This window comes from Naumovozyma castellii, chromosome 1 (assembly GCF_000237345.1).
Source record: "Naumovozyma castellii chromosome 1, complete genome".
NCBI classification, from domain to species: domain Eukaryota; kingdom Fungi; phylum Ascomycota; class Saccharomycetes; order Saccharomycetales; family Saccharomycetaceae; genus Naumovozyma; species Naumovozyma castellii.
The window spans coordinates 2,581,612-2,596,781 of NC_016491.1; the positions used below are offsets into that span (position 1 = coordinate 2,581,612).

Genomic DNA, 15,170 nt, shown 5'->3' on the forward strand with positions numbered 1-15,170 from the left:
AAATGTATCAATCCGATTTTAACAATAACTGAAAACTTTAAACTATACTTTTACGAAATACACTCACTTATCAGTTATCGAGTACTTAAGAGGAATAGCAACATTCAATTGGTACATATCTAACAATACTCCACGAAACAGCTAGTGAGGATAATTATGAATTCAAAGTATGTCTCTATTGCCAGAAGTGATCTAACCCCATCTTTCTATATTACTAACGAAAAAGTCATCATCTAGTCTTACAAACGATAACCTATACCAAAGAGATGCAAGTAGAACACAATTATTTGGACCTCGTTCATCGATGAGAAATTCAGAACTTGATAGAGCATCTCCATACGACAAAGGAGCACACTTTGATTATTCTGAGAGTAGGCTGTCACAATTAGAATCACAGAGTGAGGAACACATCGGTTCAATGACCCAAAAAGTAAAAGCTCTTAAAGCTCTTTCAATGAAAATGGGAGATGAAATTAGAGGAAGTAACCATACTTTGAACAGTTTAGGAGATACATTTGAAAACACGTCAAAAAAACTAAAAAATACGTTCGGTAGTATGATGGAGATGGCAAAGAGATCAAGAATTAGTATTAAAACTTGGCTATTAATATTCTTCCTTGTTGCAATTTTGTTTTTCTGGGTATGGATAACATAATGTATGTATATAAAACCACTTGACTCCTTACGCTGTTTTTCTATTCTACTGCAATTGCATAATCATATAGAGCATATTTAAAAAAATTATAAATGATTTTTTGGCATTAAATTAGATAAATGATAAGTTTGAATGAAATGATTTTTAAGTAAACGAATTGACAGATCAATCTAAGGGTTTCTTTTGATGATATACTCCTAATAGACCTTGGGAATTATATCTTTCCTTTATTTTATGTGCTGTCATTGCTCTTCTCAGTTTGAACAAAGAAAACATAATAATACCGACAACAATGTAACCCCAAATACCATGCCTATGAACAACGTTAAGGTGTTCAAAATAACCATTATATGGGGAGTTTATCAATTTCCCATGTTTAACGTACTTGAAAATGCTTGGACCTGGGAAATTTAATGAACGTAACGTATCTTTAATTTCATAGGGCGAGCTGGTTAAAGTAGAGCCGAATGTATTCAATTCATAGAAAAAACCTGTTTTTCTATCAATCATAATAACATCACCGGCTTTATGTTCAAGATGCGAATTTATACCAATGTTTGATAACAGATCTTTTTGCTTGGCAATGTCGACGTACGTTAAAATAACCGCCTTATCGTCAGTATGTGGGATTTCCTTACGTAAAGTGTTTAGAATTCGTTCTGCTTGGGCCTTCTGAGATTTCAATTCAGCTACTCTTCTTTCTTTATCATTTCTCTCATCCAAAATCAATTGGAACATGTTTTGTTGGCGAATATGTTCGTAATCATAATATCCAATGAATAGATCTTTAATATTTTGAATTTGTTCCTTTGGTCGTGATGAATCTGTCAATACTATTATTACATTACTATAGCGAGATGGAGTTGATCCTAAAAGGTCCTCAAAGTTCGATTCTGTAACCTGGGTAATCAAAGGTGTAGCATATTCATTAACCCATTGCATTATTGCATCCAAGTTTCTCATTTCAGTTGTAGAATAGCCTGGAAAAACATGGGGGATCTTGTCACCATCTTTAAACAAATAAAAGGTCGGAGTTTGAGTTATTGTGTTTAAAGCAAATGCATCTTCATTTAAGGATTTTTCTGCTTCTGTTTCGTTATAATTAATAAGGCCATACATTTCTTCAAAAGCGGAGTGCGTTACCTTTCTTAAATCACCAACTGATTTATAAAGATACATGTTTGGAATCTTTGATAAGGGCTCAATTAAGTATTCCAAAATATCAAAGTCTTCTGGAAAAACAGTCTTTACATCATAATTAAATACCAGATGGAGTTTTTGCTCTTCTAAAGGAGCAAAATTTTTATTTATTATGTCCATAATTTGAATTTCTGTTAATTCAGGGACTTCATTATTCGAATATAACCGTTTGGCAAATTCTTCATAGACGGCAATATCTGTAGTAAGCGGGTTTTCATACACAAAGAAGTTATTTGTAGTTTTATTAGGAACAAGTAATGCAATTCTAGGCTCTCTATTAGCCCCATCGTTTCCTGCTTCTAGCAAATTAGCAAAACCGAGCTCTTTACAAATCAATTCATTAGATTGGCAATTTAGATGACCGGTGGCAATATTGAACTCCTTTAATTTTTCAGATAATTTCCCCCATGCCTTGGAAAAAGTTGAACATTCTCTGCAGTTTTTAAATTGAATCTTCTCATCAACATGTGAAATATCTTCGGAAGGCCAAAAGGAAACCAAATAGCGAGTTGGAGAGGCTCCTGCCAATAGTTTTGCAAAATGATGCCCTGTGAGTGCCACACTTTGACTGTCAATCACCTCAGTATTCGAGGGATCAGCAGCCTCCGTCTTCATAAATTCAATGAATGCTTCAGCTTTCCTCTTCCCAGAGAAATTCTTAATAAATCCATTTGGGCCGTATAATCGTAAGTTCGGATAGAATTCAATATTCTCTTTAGCACATATATCACCACTTTCAATGCAATTCACTTGGGACATCGTAATATTTAGCTTTTCACCTTCTTCATGGAATGATTCCCAAGTCTTCTCCCATATTGGAGCCAAAGAATTACAATGTGAACAGTAGGGACTATAAAATTCAACTAAATGGAGTCCTTGCTTAAGTTCCGATGCGAAGTTAACTAGTGTTAGCGGGGCTGGGAACCCTGGAGGTGAATCTGATGCTTTGCCTCCTACCGTGTAGCATATCGATAGGAGTAACCACATTATATTCTGTATTCTTAGCAGCATTTTTAAATGTTTATTGTACTACTAAAATTGGATGTGAAGAAAAATAGGATTGGGTACTATGATCTTATATGGGGAATGGTTCCTGATGTGTCCATTGTCATCGTTTTACGCTTCAGTTTAAATATATATATTTTTCCAGTATTCAAATTTTGCCATTGAAAGGAAACGTGCGCTAGCAACACCGAGCGGGGAATTCCAGAATAGCAATAAGATTACGTCTTTATCGATGAAGAGGAGTTTCTAGTGCAGTCTTATTTGCTTAGTTGCAATAGTGGATATCGACCACTATCAATCTTTATTCGTTTTCTACTTGCTCCTGTAGGTACTTTAGTGTTTGTGAAAAGATGGTCAAGAGCCTCTGTGGCAATGGTGTAACAAATGTAGTGAACATAAAATTCACTTAGCAAAAAGACTAACAATCGAGCAATCCATCTAACTTAACACGCACGTAGAATACCAATTATTTCTTCCAAGAACAACAATTCTATTACACTTGTTTCCGTAAAGAACGAGACTGGTGGCGCTTCTGTGAGTTTACCTTGAAAGCTGGATGACTACTCATCCTCTAACAGAATAGGAATTCGGCAGAAGATCGATGACTAAAGTACTTGTAGCATTCTGTACCTCATTCTTTGGCAATTTTAGAGAGTGGTCTTTTGACAAGAATAAGTACAATCTAGAGAAGATAATTTACACACACAAGGTTTGTATGTGCAATTGCAGTTTGATTCTTTACCGGCTGATATGCATTATTTCTTTGTCTTTTCATTTTTAGAGTAATACATACATGTACATATAATTAGAATAACGTATGACATTACAACGTTCATACTTATAAAGATGGATGGTCTTGATTGATTTTCAAAAGTGCATTCCTGAAGTATTCAAACGATACTAGTGTAATAGCAGATGCGGGAACTGTCCGAAGCAAATTCGTTGCAAAGCCTGAATAAAACCCAAGCAGCCCTTCATATCTGTATGTCCTCTTTATGAGATCCAGGAGTTTGTGCTTTGAAATTAGTAATTTGTCAGATTTTAATTGCATTCTCGTTCGTAATATTTCATGCGGATATGTTAATATAGATGCCAGCATCTTGGAAGCGGAAGATGCTATTATAAGTCTTGTTAAGTGTAAAGAATGCTCTTGAGAATTATGCCCCCCAGTTATAGTATCACAGTGAAGTCTATTTTTCAGTTTTTCATATACAGGGAAATGGATTGCTACATGCAATAAACCAAACATTGACGGTACCAGCCCAGTATATAATGTCCGTACTCCCTCTTGGGTTATAATCTTCTTGAATGCGTCTATGGTTCCTCTATAATGTGTTCTTGACTCTCCCAAAGGGGTTTGTAACATAAGTCTTGTTTTAACAACCCATATAGGATTTGTCAAAACAGTAGAAGCTGCACCTGCAGTAATTGCAGAACATGAATGAGAAATAAAATCTGAGTTTGGAAGCACTCTTGGATATAAATCCTTGGCAAACTCATAAACTGAAAAATAAATCATCCAAGTAGGAAAATAACCCAATATAATAGGAATAAGACCCTTATACAACCCTCTGACACCTTCATCAACTACAATTGTGGACATAGTACCCAATACGCCTCTATAATATGGATTTTCTATCGATTGGATACCTTGTGCTTGTAATCGCGTTTTCGTAACATCCAAGGGACAAACAATAATACCTGATAAGAAACCAGCCAATGCACCTGATAAGGCTGTGATTTTGGGGTCAGATAAGTGTAATTTACTTTGTATTACTGTAGAAGCTATATGCTTTTCTGGTTCATGTGACTGCAGTAGCATGTTCTGATATAGATGTGATGCTGACTTGGCATCCTCTGTCAAAAGATGTTCGTTCTTAAGCGACTCTTGCGGAAGATTCTTCATATCATCCGTATTCTTCCCATCATGTTGCATGCCGCCATTAACCACTCGTAGTGTGAATTGACGTTAATGTTGTCTCCTCTTACGATGGATTCGAAGACTCTCATTGTTGTTTCCAGATAATGGTTCCATTTTCAAACTGTCGTAAGTCCAAATCTCAAAATTTCGGAGCCTGCAATAACCGGTCATTGGTCCAAACGGCTCAAGACCAACTTCTGGTTGATTTGGATTGATTTTCGATGGGAACAGAAGAATACCTGCCCTTATCAATCAGGTATTTATTTCCTCTTACTGTTTTGGAAACGGCATTGTCTTAAGCAGGCTTGTTTATGCGCTCCACACATCTCAAGCTGGGGGTGGGGTATTGATTTGTAACATTACTAATATAATAGAATAAATATTTATACAATGAATGATCAACTCTGGTGGGAAAGATGGGTGTGGCCCCCTACTATAAACCCATATGATTTCTCTCTTCTTCCCATCTGCCTAAATTCTCCGACTCAGATCATCCTGGCATTTACACAAGTAAAGTACCAGCCTCTTCTTAAGTCGTACGTAACGAAGTAAAATGTAGCATAAATTTATGACTTTAACGTATTTAAAATCGGAAACAAGAATCAATTCGAGATTGAAATTATTGAATGCTATTTTTTCATATATAAAAGTATCTAAAACTATGATATGCATATGACTATTGTCGAGAAAGTGTCTCCTTTTGTTTTTTAGGAAAAAGGTACCGGTCATGAATTGGAAAGTCCAAAAAAAAAAATTGCCATTTTCTAAGACACAGCGTAATATTTTATTTTTTAATACTTAGATACTTTCTGGTCCAGCTTCTCCATTATTCCCGTTGGAATTACTATCAGTACTAATATCTTCTGGACGTATCACTGGTGTCTTTTCTGTGAAACCAACGTTTTTCAACTCCATGGATTTTACATTTGATCCGCCATTAGATAACGGGACATTTATGGATGATCCGTTATAAAAATGAGATTCTCTAATAGGAGGAAGTATTTCTTCCTGTGAGGAAAATGTTGTTGATGGAGGAACACCAAAATTTACTTCATTATCTCTGTAAGGGGTCGGATAACGAGTATCAGGATGATTCAACACATCTAAAACATTCATTGATCTAACGGGTTTTGGTCCATTATCAATATTTATCGTGGAACCATCATGATCTTGACCTAAAGAGGAAACAGATGATTTTCGAATTGTACCAGGCTCTGATATAGATGAGGAGTAAACAGGACCCAATCTCATCGGTTCCAAATAATGAGGTGGATAACCACTTTCAGTTACATTTATTGGTGGTAGAACATTTGAATCAACTGATAACATATTGCTAGATGTTAAATGCAAGGGCCTTGGTATTGGAGTTAGTGTTGGTGGGCAATAACGAACGTTTTTCTCATTTTGATCCAAGGGAGTTGGGGGTGCTTTCACCATGTTGTTTACATAAGGTCGATTAAATGAAAATAGTTCAGGATATGATTGGTTCCTTTGGTATGAAATTTGGTTATTGTGGAAGGTTGGAACAGATATACTCTGTCTCATTGTTGTTGGTGGCAACCTTGTTTCAAAAGTTGCAGGTGTATTAATCCATTTATTGGCTGTATTTGGGAAATGTGGTATTAATACATGATTCCCGGTTTGCATTGGTATCAATTGAGGTGGGAGACTCAATGACGGTTGGGGTAATGTATTATAAGCAATATCATCTCGATTCCCTACATGGAAAGTTATATTATTAACATGATAAGGTTGGACATTATTCATATTTTTATTCTTAAATTGATTTTCAACTTTCTTCTCTACCTTTTCCAAATTAACTTTTATAGCTCCAAGTGTTATCTTTTCTATTTGGGATACTAGATTAGGAGAGAGTTGTACGTCATTGAAGTAACTTAAATCCCTCGGCCGTATCAATTGATTTTGGGCTACATGTACTTCTGAATAATATGATATAACATGGAATCTCTCCCAAGCATCGGCTTCTTGATTTCTAAATTTTACTGAAAATGTCTTTTTAACAAACCCAGTATACCTTGAAGGATAGTATCTCAATTCGTTTTGACTTGGAAGGAATTGTCTCATATTATTTGAAGGTATTTCATTATCATGGTTGCCACTTTGTTCATTTGTCGTGGAAAATTTTGGCTTCAATGGTATAGGCCCTTTTACGTTAATGGAATCGGGATAATGTTTATTCAATTCTTTGTACATTAAGAATTTACCGGACACTCTTGATGGAGACCAGGATATACCATCTGTCCATCTTTTAATTCCTGATAATTCTTCTAAAAATACAAATACGTTGCCAGATACAATTAATTGTGGTCTCTCAGCATCATGCAGCCTTCTTGGGACGTGTCCCAATTTACCATCGAGAACTGCTTGGATTATAAGTGCTGCATCATATTCATCATCCACGTACCCTTTAAATGTAGGTGATATGCTCATGTCGTAGGTTTACTGGTTGTATAATCTTTTCTTTTAAAATCGTCTTTTTTTTATATGCTCCGACAACTATCAAAGTGAATAAATGACGTTTTCAACACGGAAAAATGTAATAAAGCTATTACCTTATCGATTGAATCCAACCGATGTATTGTTTTCCTAGGGAGGCCTTATTAGACGATGCGAGCTTGCAATGTGTGTCTATTCCGTTTTATTTCTTTGAATCTGCTTCAATATTCAGGAAATATCGTTGATTAAAGATGGAACTTAGCCGTCACTGAAATGATGTAGTAAGAATAATAACTTGCCTGAATGCTCAGTTAGAATTGTTAATCTATTATAATCTCACCTTCTCAATAATATGAAAAAAATTAATTGTTCAAATTTTTTTTTGGTTGGTTGGTTGGGTAGAAATTAACGCCTTCTGATTTGTTCTTCACAATTTTAATCTTCATAGTTATACTATTTAACCTATGAAAAAACCGCCACCATAATATATTTCATAATAAGCCTAACTGAAGAGTCAGAACAATACTTGCCTTGCGTTGCCCCTCTTATGAACAATTGTCATGCACAGACTTTTCACACACATTACTAAAGAGGAGATTACGTAGATGTGCCATGCATCGTCAATGAGAGTATCTTGCCTACGAGACGGTAACTTGCTTGAAAAATTCCTCGAACGCCCTCTGCTTGCACGGCGATTCTCAGCCTTCCAAGAAAATTTTTTTTTCTGCGTGCCCTTTAGGGTTTGCGAGACGCAGTCTGTGCTTGGAAAAGTGGGCGAAGCAAGAAAAAACTCGTTCTAGAAGGTAAAACTTTGCACGAAAAAACCTTAAAGCGGGACACCTAAAAGCTAAACTTCAGCTTATTCGTCATCCTCGGATTTAGTGGACAGCTTCAGACACAGGCGCACGACTTTCGCGAAGAGGGTGAACTCGAGCTTGTTGCTTCCCCTCTTGCAAGATTATTAATAATCACAAATGCTTCTAAAATGCGGAGAACAAAAGGTCTCGATTAGTTACTAACACCGATGGCGACAAATATGACTGAATAATCGGAGTGCAGCTAGCTGCTTGACTTCTTCCTCCGAATATATTACTTAACGTTACGTATTTTTCTTCGTCCATGTGATTACGTATGGGACTTATATTTATTGTGTTTATCGGAGTTCTCCGATTAACGTTCTTTGACAGCTGTGCCCCTCATATCCAGGCACAGTTCCTCAGCAGTCCCCACGTTCGTACAGCTCAACGTTATGCTGAATTTTCTTCGTATTCTCAAGATTCAGGACAACCCAACAAACTATCGCAATTGAAGATAGACTCCGATTTCTTACATAATACAATACATGGCTATTTTGAAATAGCTTGGCAAATGCCAGTAACGAAACTTGATTTTGCTCTAAAAATTTTCTTCGCGGATTAATTTAGCCACACGGATTTTTCTATTTCACCTTGTTAATGTTAATACTAAGCAAACGATCTAACACCTGTATTGTAGACAACTCATATAACAACACACATATACATTATCTGTTCTCCAGAGTCAAGATGAGTAATCCAAATTCCGATATTGTACCACCCAGCCAGGAATTAACTAATTTACAGATTAACGAGTCAATTGATGCTGAATTAGCGCGATTGGACAGTTTAACCATTTCTCAGGTGGTTAACTTGAAGGATGTGATAGAATCAGAACTTTCCAAAAACATTGAGATTCTCTCATCGCAAAATGTGGACATGGATTCATCTCTAGTAACCGCAGACGGGTTCCCGCGGTCGGATGTCGATGTTTTACAAATAAGATTAGCGAGAAGAAATATAAACATGTTGAGAAATGATCTAAACAAAGTTATCTTGAAATCACATTCAATGTTAAATGCTCATTTCGAACAAAAGCAAGAGGTAGCTCAAAGTAATAAAACTGGCGACAATGAGATCGAATACAAAATCCCATTTGCAAGGTTCACTGAAATCACACCGGGTGGACCCATTGAAAAGACAGGCGTGCAGTTAAATGATAAACTAGTTTCCATTGGTGATATACATGCTGGAAATCATAATAAGCTGAAAAATGTTCAAATGGTTGTATTGAGAAACGAGAACAAGGAACTTCCTATTAGGATTATGCGAGACAATAGTCTCTTAGACTTAAAATTGATTCCAACGCGAGAGTGGGAAGGAAGAGGATTGCTCGGTTGTAAGCTAGACGAATGTTAAGGGTAACTGGAACTGGAACAGGCGTGATTCTCCTCAAGTCTCATACCTAGACACACATAAATATTATTAATGATCTTAAATAGCTATTGTAATTATGTTGCAATTGAATTTTTTCAAAAATTATGTATTGGTTATTTTAACTGTTGTTGATACAAGATATGAAAGCGAGTTGGCTACTATTTTAGGCTAAAGAGAAAATATTTAATATTAAGAATTGATTCTCACCAAAATTCATTGTTTCAAATACTATGACTACAAATATGGATGGTTAACTCTCTAAAATTTCAAAAAACAATAATACTAATAAAACCCACCGCTTTTCTGTGGAAAAAACAAAATGCTTGCGTGGCGTAATGGCAACGCGTCTGACTTCTAATCAGAAGATTCTGGGTTCGACCCCCAGCGTGAGTGCTTTTTTTTTGTTTTCTAAAACATTGGCCTTTGTTTGAATGGTACTGGAGAAACTGAAGACACAAATTAGAGAGTTGATCATGGGCCTTACAATACTGGGGACTGATGTGTAGCGTTATATTTTGAGATTTAATTTGAGCGAGAATGTGTTAATTTACAATTAAGAACGGAACAAAAATTTTAAATGTGTAAGAGGCATCGACTAGTATTGAAGCACAATGAAAAACAACATCGTCTCTGTTCATATGAAATGAGCCATGAGGTTGGTGAGCGAATTCAAATCAAAGGTGAATTATGTACTATCCTATTTATTGGAGAGATAGAAAAGTGGCCTTCTACAATCTGCTATGGAGTTGAATGGGACAATCCAGATCGTGGAAAGCATTCTGGAACATTGGACGGTAAAGAATATTTCAAGACATCTATCCCCAATTCTGGTTCATTTATTAAAGAAACTAAGATTAAGAGAGACCTAACTCCATCGTTAACTTTTTCTCAAGCATTGCACCATAAATATGGTTCGGTATCCAGTGAAGATGACAATCTATATATGGGTTCCAAGAAAATCGAAAGTCTTGGTTTTGAAAAATTGGATAGCAGGAATAATAATTTTAAGACATTAGAAACTATTTCATTACCAAATTGTGCAATAACTGGAAGCAGCTCAGATAATACCGATTTAGATACAGTCCGAAAACTATGCCCCACTATTAAAAGGTTAGATCTCTCATACAATCTATATGATGATATTGAATACGTTTGCAAGTTAATTAATTGCTTTCCACAATTGGAATCCTTAAACTTATCAGGAAATAGACTTTTAAAGGGATGGGGAAAGAAATATTCCTTTTGCTTCAAAAGTGTGAAAAGTGTGTCGTTAGCTTCATGTAATCTCCACACCAAAATCATGAGCTCAGTATTCACTATATTCCCGAATATCGAGTCTATTGATCTTAGCAGAAACATGCTGCAGGATATTGATACTGCGGAGTGGTCACCGCCTATTACATTGAAGGAGATGAATATATCTGAAAATGAAATAACTGCTCTTCCAACTAATTTTTGTACATGGAATATACAAAGGTTAGATATATCAAGAAATGAAATTAGTGAACGTTTAACAATTTCTTCTAATTGCTTGAAAGCCTTAGATATATCACATAATATGATTGAAAGCTATGAATTGTTCGATTATCTGAATACTTCGCTACCTGCACTTCAATCTCTGCGAGTTGATGATAATCCCTTGTTTTCATCCGAAGAAAAGACTGAAAATGAACAACTGTATGAAATATTAGCCAGATTTGAAAACTTAACTGTAGTTAATGGTTCAATTTTTAATGACGATGATCGGAAAGAGGCAGAACTCTATTTTATTTCGAAGATTCTGAAAGGTAAAATTCCATACAACACCACTTTGCGGAGATGGATATGTTTAACCCGGAATTACAAAATCCAAACCCAGCCAAAAACGACTTTTGAAGATTCGGCTTGGATTTTTCCAAATATCTTGACAATCAAAATAGATACTGAAGGGATCAAGAATCCAATCTCTCTATCAGTTCTTCCTAATTATACAATTAGGTATTTGAAAGGGCTGATTAAAAGAAAACTAAACTTAGGAATCTGTATTTTAAAACTTTATTATGCTATTTCCTCTGATCTTAGAGAAGAAATTATTACAGATTTTAGCACTATTGATACTCTTGGTATAAAAAGTGGTAATACGATCTATATGACAATTTTAAAGAATGAAAACAAATAATGTAACCGAAATATATAGGAGTCATTATCTGCGTAGCTTCTATAAATACACTATTTTAATGACACAGGAAAGAATAATTTCATGAATATATTACATTTAAGAGTCTATATAAGAAAGGTATTTAAATAAATAAATAAACGATCTTAGTGTGTGCGGGGGGATGCATTAAATATTTTCAAATCAAAAGTCCGATCCGGAATCAGAATCCAGTAAATCAGCTAAATCTTCGTTCGTGATATTCAAAGACGTTTCTTTGGAAGGAAATTCAGGCAGAAAGCTTATTTCATCATTTGCTACAACAAACGAGGGAGCAATTGTATTATCAGCTGAAAATACACCATTTTGTAGTCCTCTTGCCACACAAAAAATTTTGTTCATCTCGATTTTTTGTTTCATATTCTGATTATCAACGTCCTTAAATAGTGTTATCATTCCCTGCGTGAATTTTGTGTGCGGTGTATATGAGGATTTTGAGTGGGAACTAAATTTGGGAGCTGCTGAAATAGTGAATACAGAAGGGAAGTAATTTTTTCCAAAATGGACTTCCTCCTCTTGTGTTAGGATATTATATTTCTCAGAAAGCACATCTGTACTGACTGTTTTATTCTTCACCTCTATATTCCTCACAAAGGAGGAAGTACGCTTATCTGTTCTTAGTTCAATATTATCACTCGAGCTTTCCATATCATTCTTCATTGTTATTGGCATCTTATGTATGTTCTTATTAACCTCGTTCGGTATCTTCCTCACAGATAGCTCTGATTGTCTACTATCCAACAGGATGGTTGACGTGCCATCGATTTCGTTCAGTAATACACCTGGCTTTGATATAACGCCTTTATCTTTCACATTGTTTGGAGGAGCAACTATTGGTGTCATTATATCGTCTGAAATTTCGTTAGGGCCCGAATGAATCAAGGTTCCAATAGACAAGCTCCTCGGTGCGCCTACCAAAAGTAGGTCATCTTTATCTGATTCAGTACCTGATGATAGTGAATCATTTTCCAACTTATCCAAAACAGAAAATTTCCTTTTTTTGATTGGTCTCTCGACGACAGGATCGATAGCTAGGTCATCAGTCTCTAGGGGTTGAACTTTGTTTACGAGGGTGCTAGCTGAGACTATACCTGTTTCGACGTCATCAGGCATGAAGAATTGTTTTTCAGTCTTCTTTTTTTGCTTAATCGTTTTGTTTTTTTCTCTAACCTTTTTATGTTTTGGCTTTTTACCCATCATGCATTGAGTTGCATATCTAATTAAATCATCGGAATCATTCATTGAATTTACTTCTTGATCTTCTTCATTAATTTCAATGAATTTTTTCTCACACTTTGGAATGATATTATCCGGAAGTATTCTATCAGATTTTTTGTACTCAACATGGTGTTGAGAAATTAGCTTTTGAAGATTGGAATAATTTTCCATTGCCTTTTCAAATTTAGAGCCCTCATTGCTGCTAAAAAGAAGTACAATTTTACCATCACGTTTTCTACCTGTTCTACCCATTCTCTGAATATTTTTGATCGGACTACTGGTAGTATCATAACAAATTATTAAGTCAACTTCCCCGATATCCAGACCTTCTTCCCCGATAGAAGTACAGACCAAAACATTATAAATCCCATTTTTAAATTGTTTAATAACTTCTTTCTGTTGCTTTTGATTCATACCATTGATTTGAGCATCTTCTGATGATCCTGTCCGACTGGAGCTTCTTTGGAGAGCATCTTGTTCTTTTTTCTTCCTTTTTCTTTCTTCCATTTCTTTCTCCTCTTCTAACCGTTTTAGCCTATCAATTTTTTTTCTTCCCTTTGGCTGATGTTTACGAGTATATGATACCTCGTCAAACCCTTCCTTTCCTCTTGCTTGACCTATAAAAATATGAGGTATAATATTATCATCATTCATGCTATCTATACACTTGACAATTTCCAATGCACTCTCTCGAAGTTCAGTAAATATAATCACTCTAGAATCATTGACACCATACTTAAAAAACTCTTGCAGCTCATCTCTGACATGTTGTAATTTTCCATGCCCAAGAAAACCTGGGTCTTCCACCAAGCTTCTACAATTATCCATCATTGTTTTCAAAATAGGGCTATAATAGAAACCTGCCGCTATCTTGTTGGTTGATTTACCTAAACCATATTTTGTGGTAAATTCCTTGAATTTATTTGTGAAGTAACTGTAAAAAGTTCTTAATCCATAAATCTTTATTCTTTTAAGCATTTGTCCCACATGATTTAGTAATTGTAAGATAAAGAAATTCCTCCATTTAAGACCCTCTGGAATGGTTGGATTCGCTATTACCTTCTGACTTTGTTGCATAGCTTTAAAGGCATTAATATGTGACGGTTCGCATTCTTCATAAATCCCAAGCTCAACAGCTTGTTGGAGAACAGGTAAAATTGCTATACCCAACTGTTCGATTGTATCTTCAATTTCCGTAGTTAGAGCAACTTGGATTTTCTCTTGTTTCCTTTTCTTCATATATTTAATGATATCCATACTTTCTTCTGTTCGGATTTCGATGCTCGAAATATCTAGATTATTAACAACTTCTTGCACCGATTCCAAATCCGAACCAGGAGTAGCAGTCAATGCTAAAATTCTATATGAACTGTTGAATCTATCAATAAATTTAACGACATTTGTATAGGCGTAAGAGCCAGTCGCTCTATGTGCTTCATCGATGACTAAACATACGATATCCTTTGGATTTAATACACCTCTCTTTAAATCGTTCTCCACCACTTGAGGTGTTGTGAAAAACACTCGCTTATTAGCCCAGATTTCTTCTCTATTCTTTCGACTCTTATCGAGCAAAATTGCGGCCTGATCCATGGGTATACCTGTTATACCCAAACACGCCTTAATTTGTTGTGCTACCAATGGTCTAGTGGGAGCAGTGAAAATAATCTTACCTGTCTCTGTCCATAGGAAGTAGTTTAGCATAACTGTACTTGCAATGAATGTTTTACCCATCCCCGTAGGAATAGCACATAGAATGTTGGTAAATAGTGATTTTCTGACAATGTCAAATTGATAATCTCGGACTTCAAAATTGGTTGGATAGATGTAAGTATCCAACATATCTCTTCTGAGTTTATGATGTGTTGGACCAAACGTTACTTCCCTTTGAATCTCTTCATAGTAGGGTTTTTCTCCGGGAAGTATATTGTTATAAAGGTCTCTTTGAACAGGTACTGATCTCCTAATGATTGTTTCTTTGATGTTTTTATTGATATTCTTCTGGTATAGTGAATCTAACTCATTATCATCAAAATCACTGAAATCATCATCGCCTTCATTTTCCATTCTTAGCCAAAATCAGCCTATCGAATGTAACAGGAAACACAAAATACTTTGAGTACTCCACTAATAATTGACGTCTATAATACTTAAAGCGGTTGTGTTTGATGAGCAGATCAAAGCTGAAGAAGAGAGAATTGTTTGTTGATAATAAAAAAAATTGTGGTCACGTGAAACTCTACAAAATCTGTCACTAGAACTCCATTTAAGGAATAATCACTTTAAAAC

The 15,170-nt window shown here is 35.5% G+C and overlaps 7 protein-coding genes and 1 non-coding gene across 8 annotated transcripts; 4 read left to right on the plus strand and 4 right to left on the minus strand.

The window, feature by feature from the left end:
* Positions 1–156: 156 nt before the first annotated feature.
* Positions 157–655, plus strand: BET1 (Bet1p; the record flags this gene model as incomplete). The annotated part of the gene is made up of 2 exons (XM_003674203.1): positions 157–167; positions 238–655. 2 exons carry the CDS (start codon positions 157–159, stop codon positions 653–655), a joined length of 429 nt encoding a protein of 142 aa, XP_003674251.1.
* A 165-nt stretch (positions 656–820) lies between these two features.
* On the minus strand, positions 821–2,866 carry EPS1 (protein disulfide isomerase EPS1; the record flags this gene model as incomplete). The annotated part of the gene is made up of 1 exon (XM_003674204.1): positions 821–2,866. One exon carries the CDS (start codon positions 2,864–2,866, stop codon positions 821–823), a length of 2,046 nt encoding a protein of 681 aa, XP_003674252.1.
* An 832-nt stretch (positions 2,867–3,698) lies between these two features.
* YIA6 (NAD+ transporter) lies at positions 3,699–4,796 on the minus strand (the record flags this gene model as incomplete). The annotated part of the gene is made up of 1 exon (XM_003674205.1): positions 3,699–4,796. One exon carries the CDS (start codon positions 4,794–4,796, stop codon positions 3,699–3,701), a length of 1,098 nt encoding a protein of 365 aa, XP_003674253.1.
* Positions 4,797–5,579: 783 nt separating this feature from the next.
* NCAS0A13160 (Gti1/Pac2 family protein) lies at positions 5,580–7,232 on the minus strand (the record flags this gene model as incomplete). The annotated part of the gene is made up of 1 exon (XM_003674206.1): positions 5,580–7,232. The coding sequence occupies one exon, from the start codon at positions 7,230–7,232 to the stop codon at positions 5,580–5,582; it is 1,653 nt and encodes a 550-aa protein (XP_003674254.1).
* A 1,460-nt stretch (positions 7,233–8,692) lies between these two features.
* NAS2 (Nas2p) lies at positions 8,693–9,451 on the plus strand (the record flags this gene model as incomplete). The annotated part of the gene is made up of 1 exon (XM_003674207.1): positions 8,693–9,451. One exon carries the CDS (start codon positions 8,693–8,695, stop codon positions 9,449–9,451), a length of 759 nt encoding a protein of 252 aa, XP_003674255.1.
* A 339-nt stretch (positions 9,452–9,790) lies between these two features.
* Positions 9,791–9,862, plus strand: NCAS0Atrna13R. Its single transcript has one exon. It is a non-coding gene; the product is annotated as a tRNA-Arg (tRNA).
* Positions 9,863–10,046: 184 nt separating this feature from the next.
* PAC2 (Pac2p) lies at positions 10,047–11,627 on the plus strand (the record flags this gene model as incomplete). Its single annotated transcript, XM_003674208.1, has 1 exon — positions 10,047–11,627. One exon carries the CDS (start codon positions 10,047–10,049, stop codon positions 11,625–11,627), a length of 1,581 nt encoding a protein of 526 aa, XP_003674256.1.
* A 180-nt stretch (positions 11,628–11,807) lies between these two features.
* Positions 11,808–14,948, minus strand: MPH1 (3'-5' DNA helicase; the record flags this gene model as incomplete). Its single annotated transcript, XM_003674209.1, has 1 exon — positions 11,808–14,948. One exon carries the CDS (start codon positions 14,946–14,948, stop codon positions 11,808–11,810), a length of 3,141 nt encoding a protein of 1,046 aa, XP_003674257.1.
* Between the last annotated feature and the right edge of the window lie 222 nt (positions 14,949–15,170).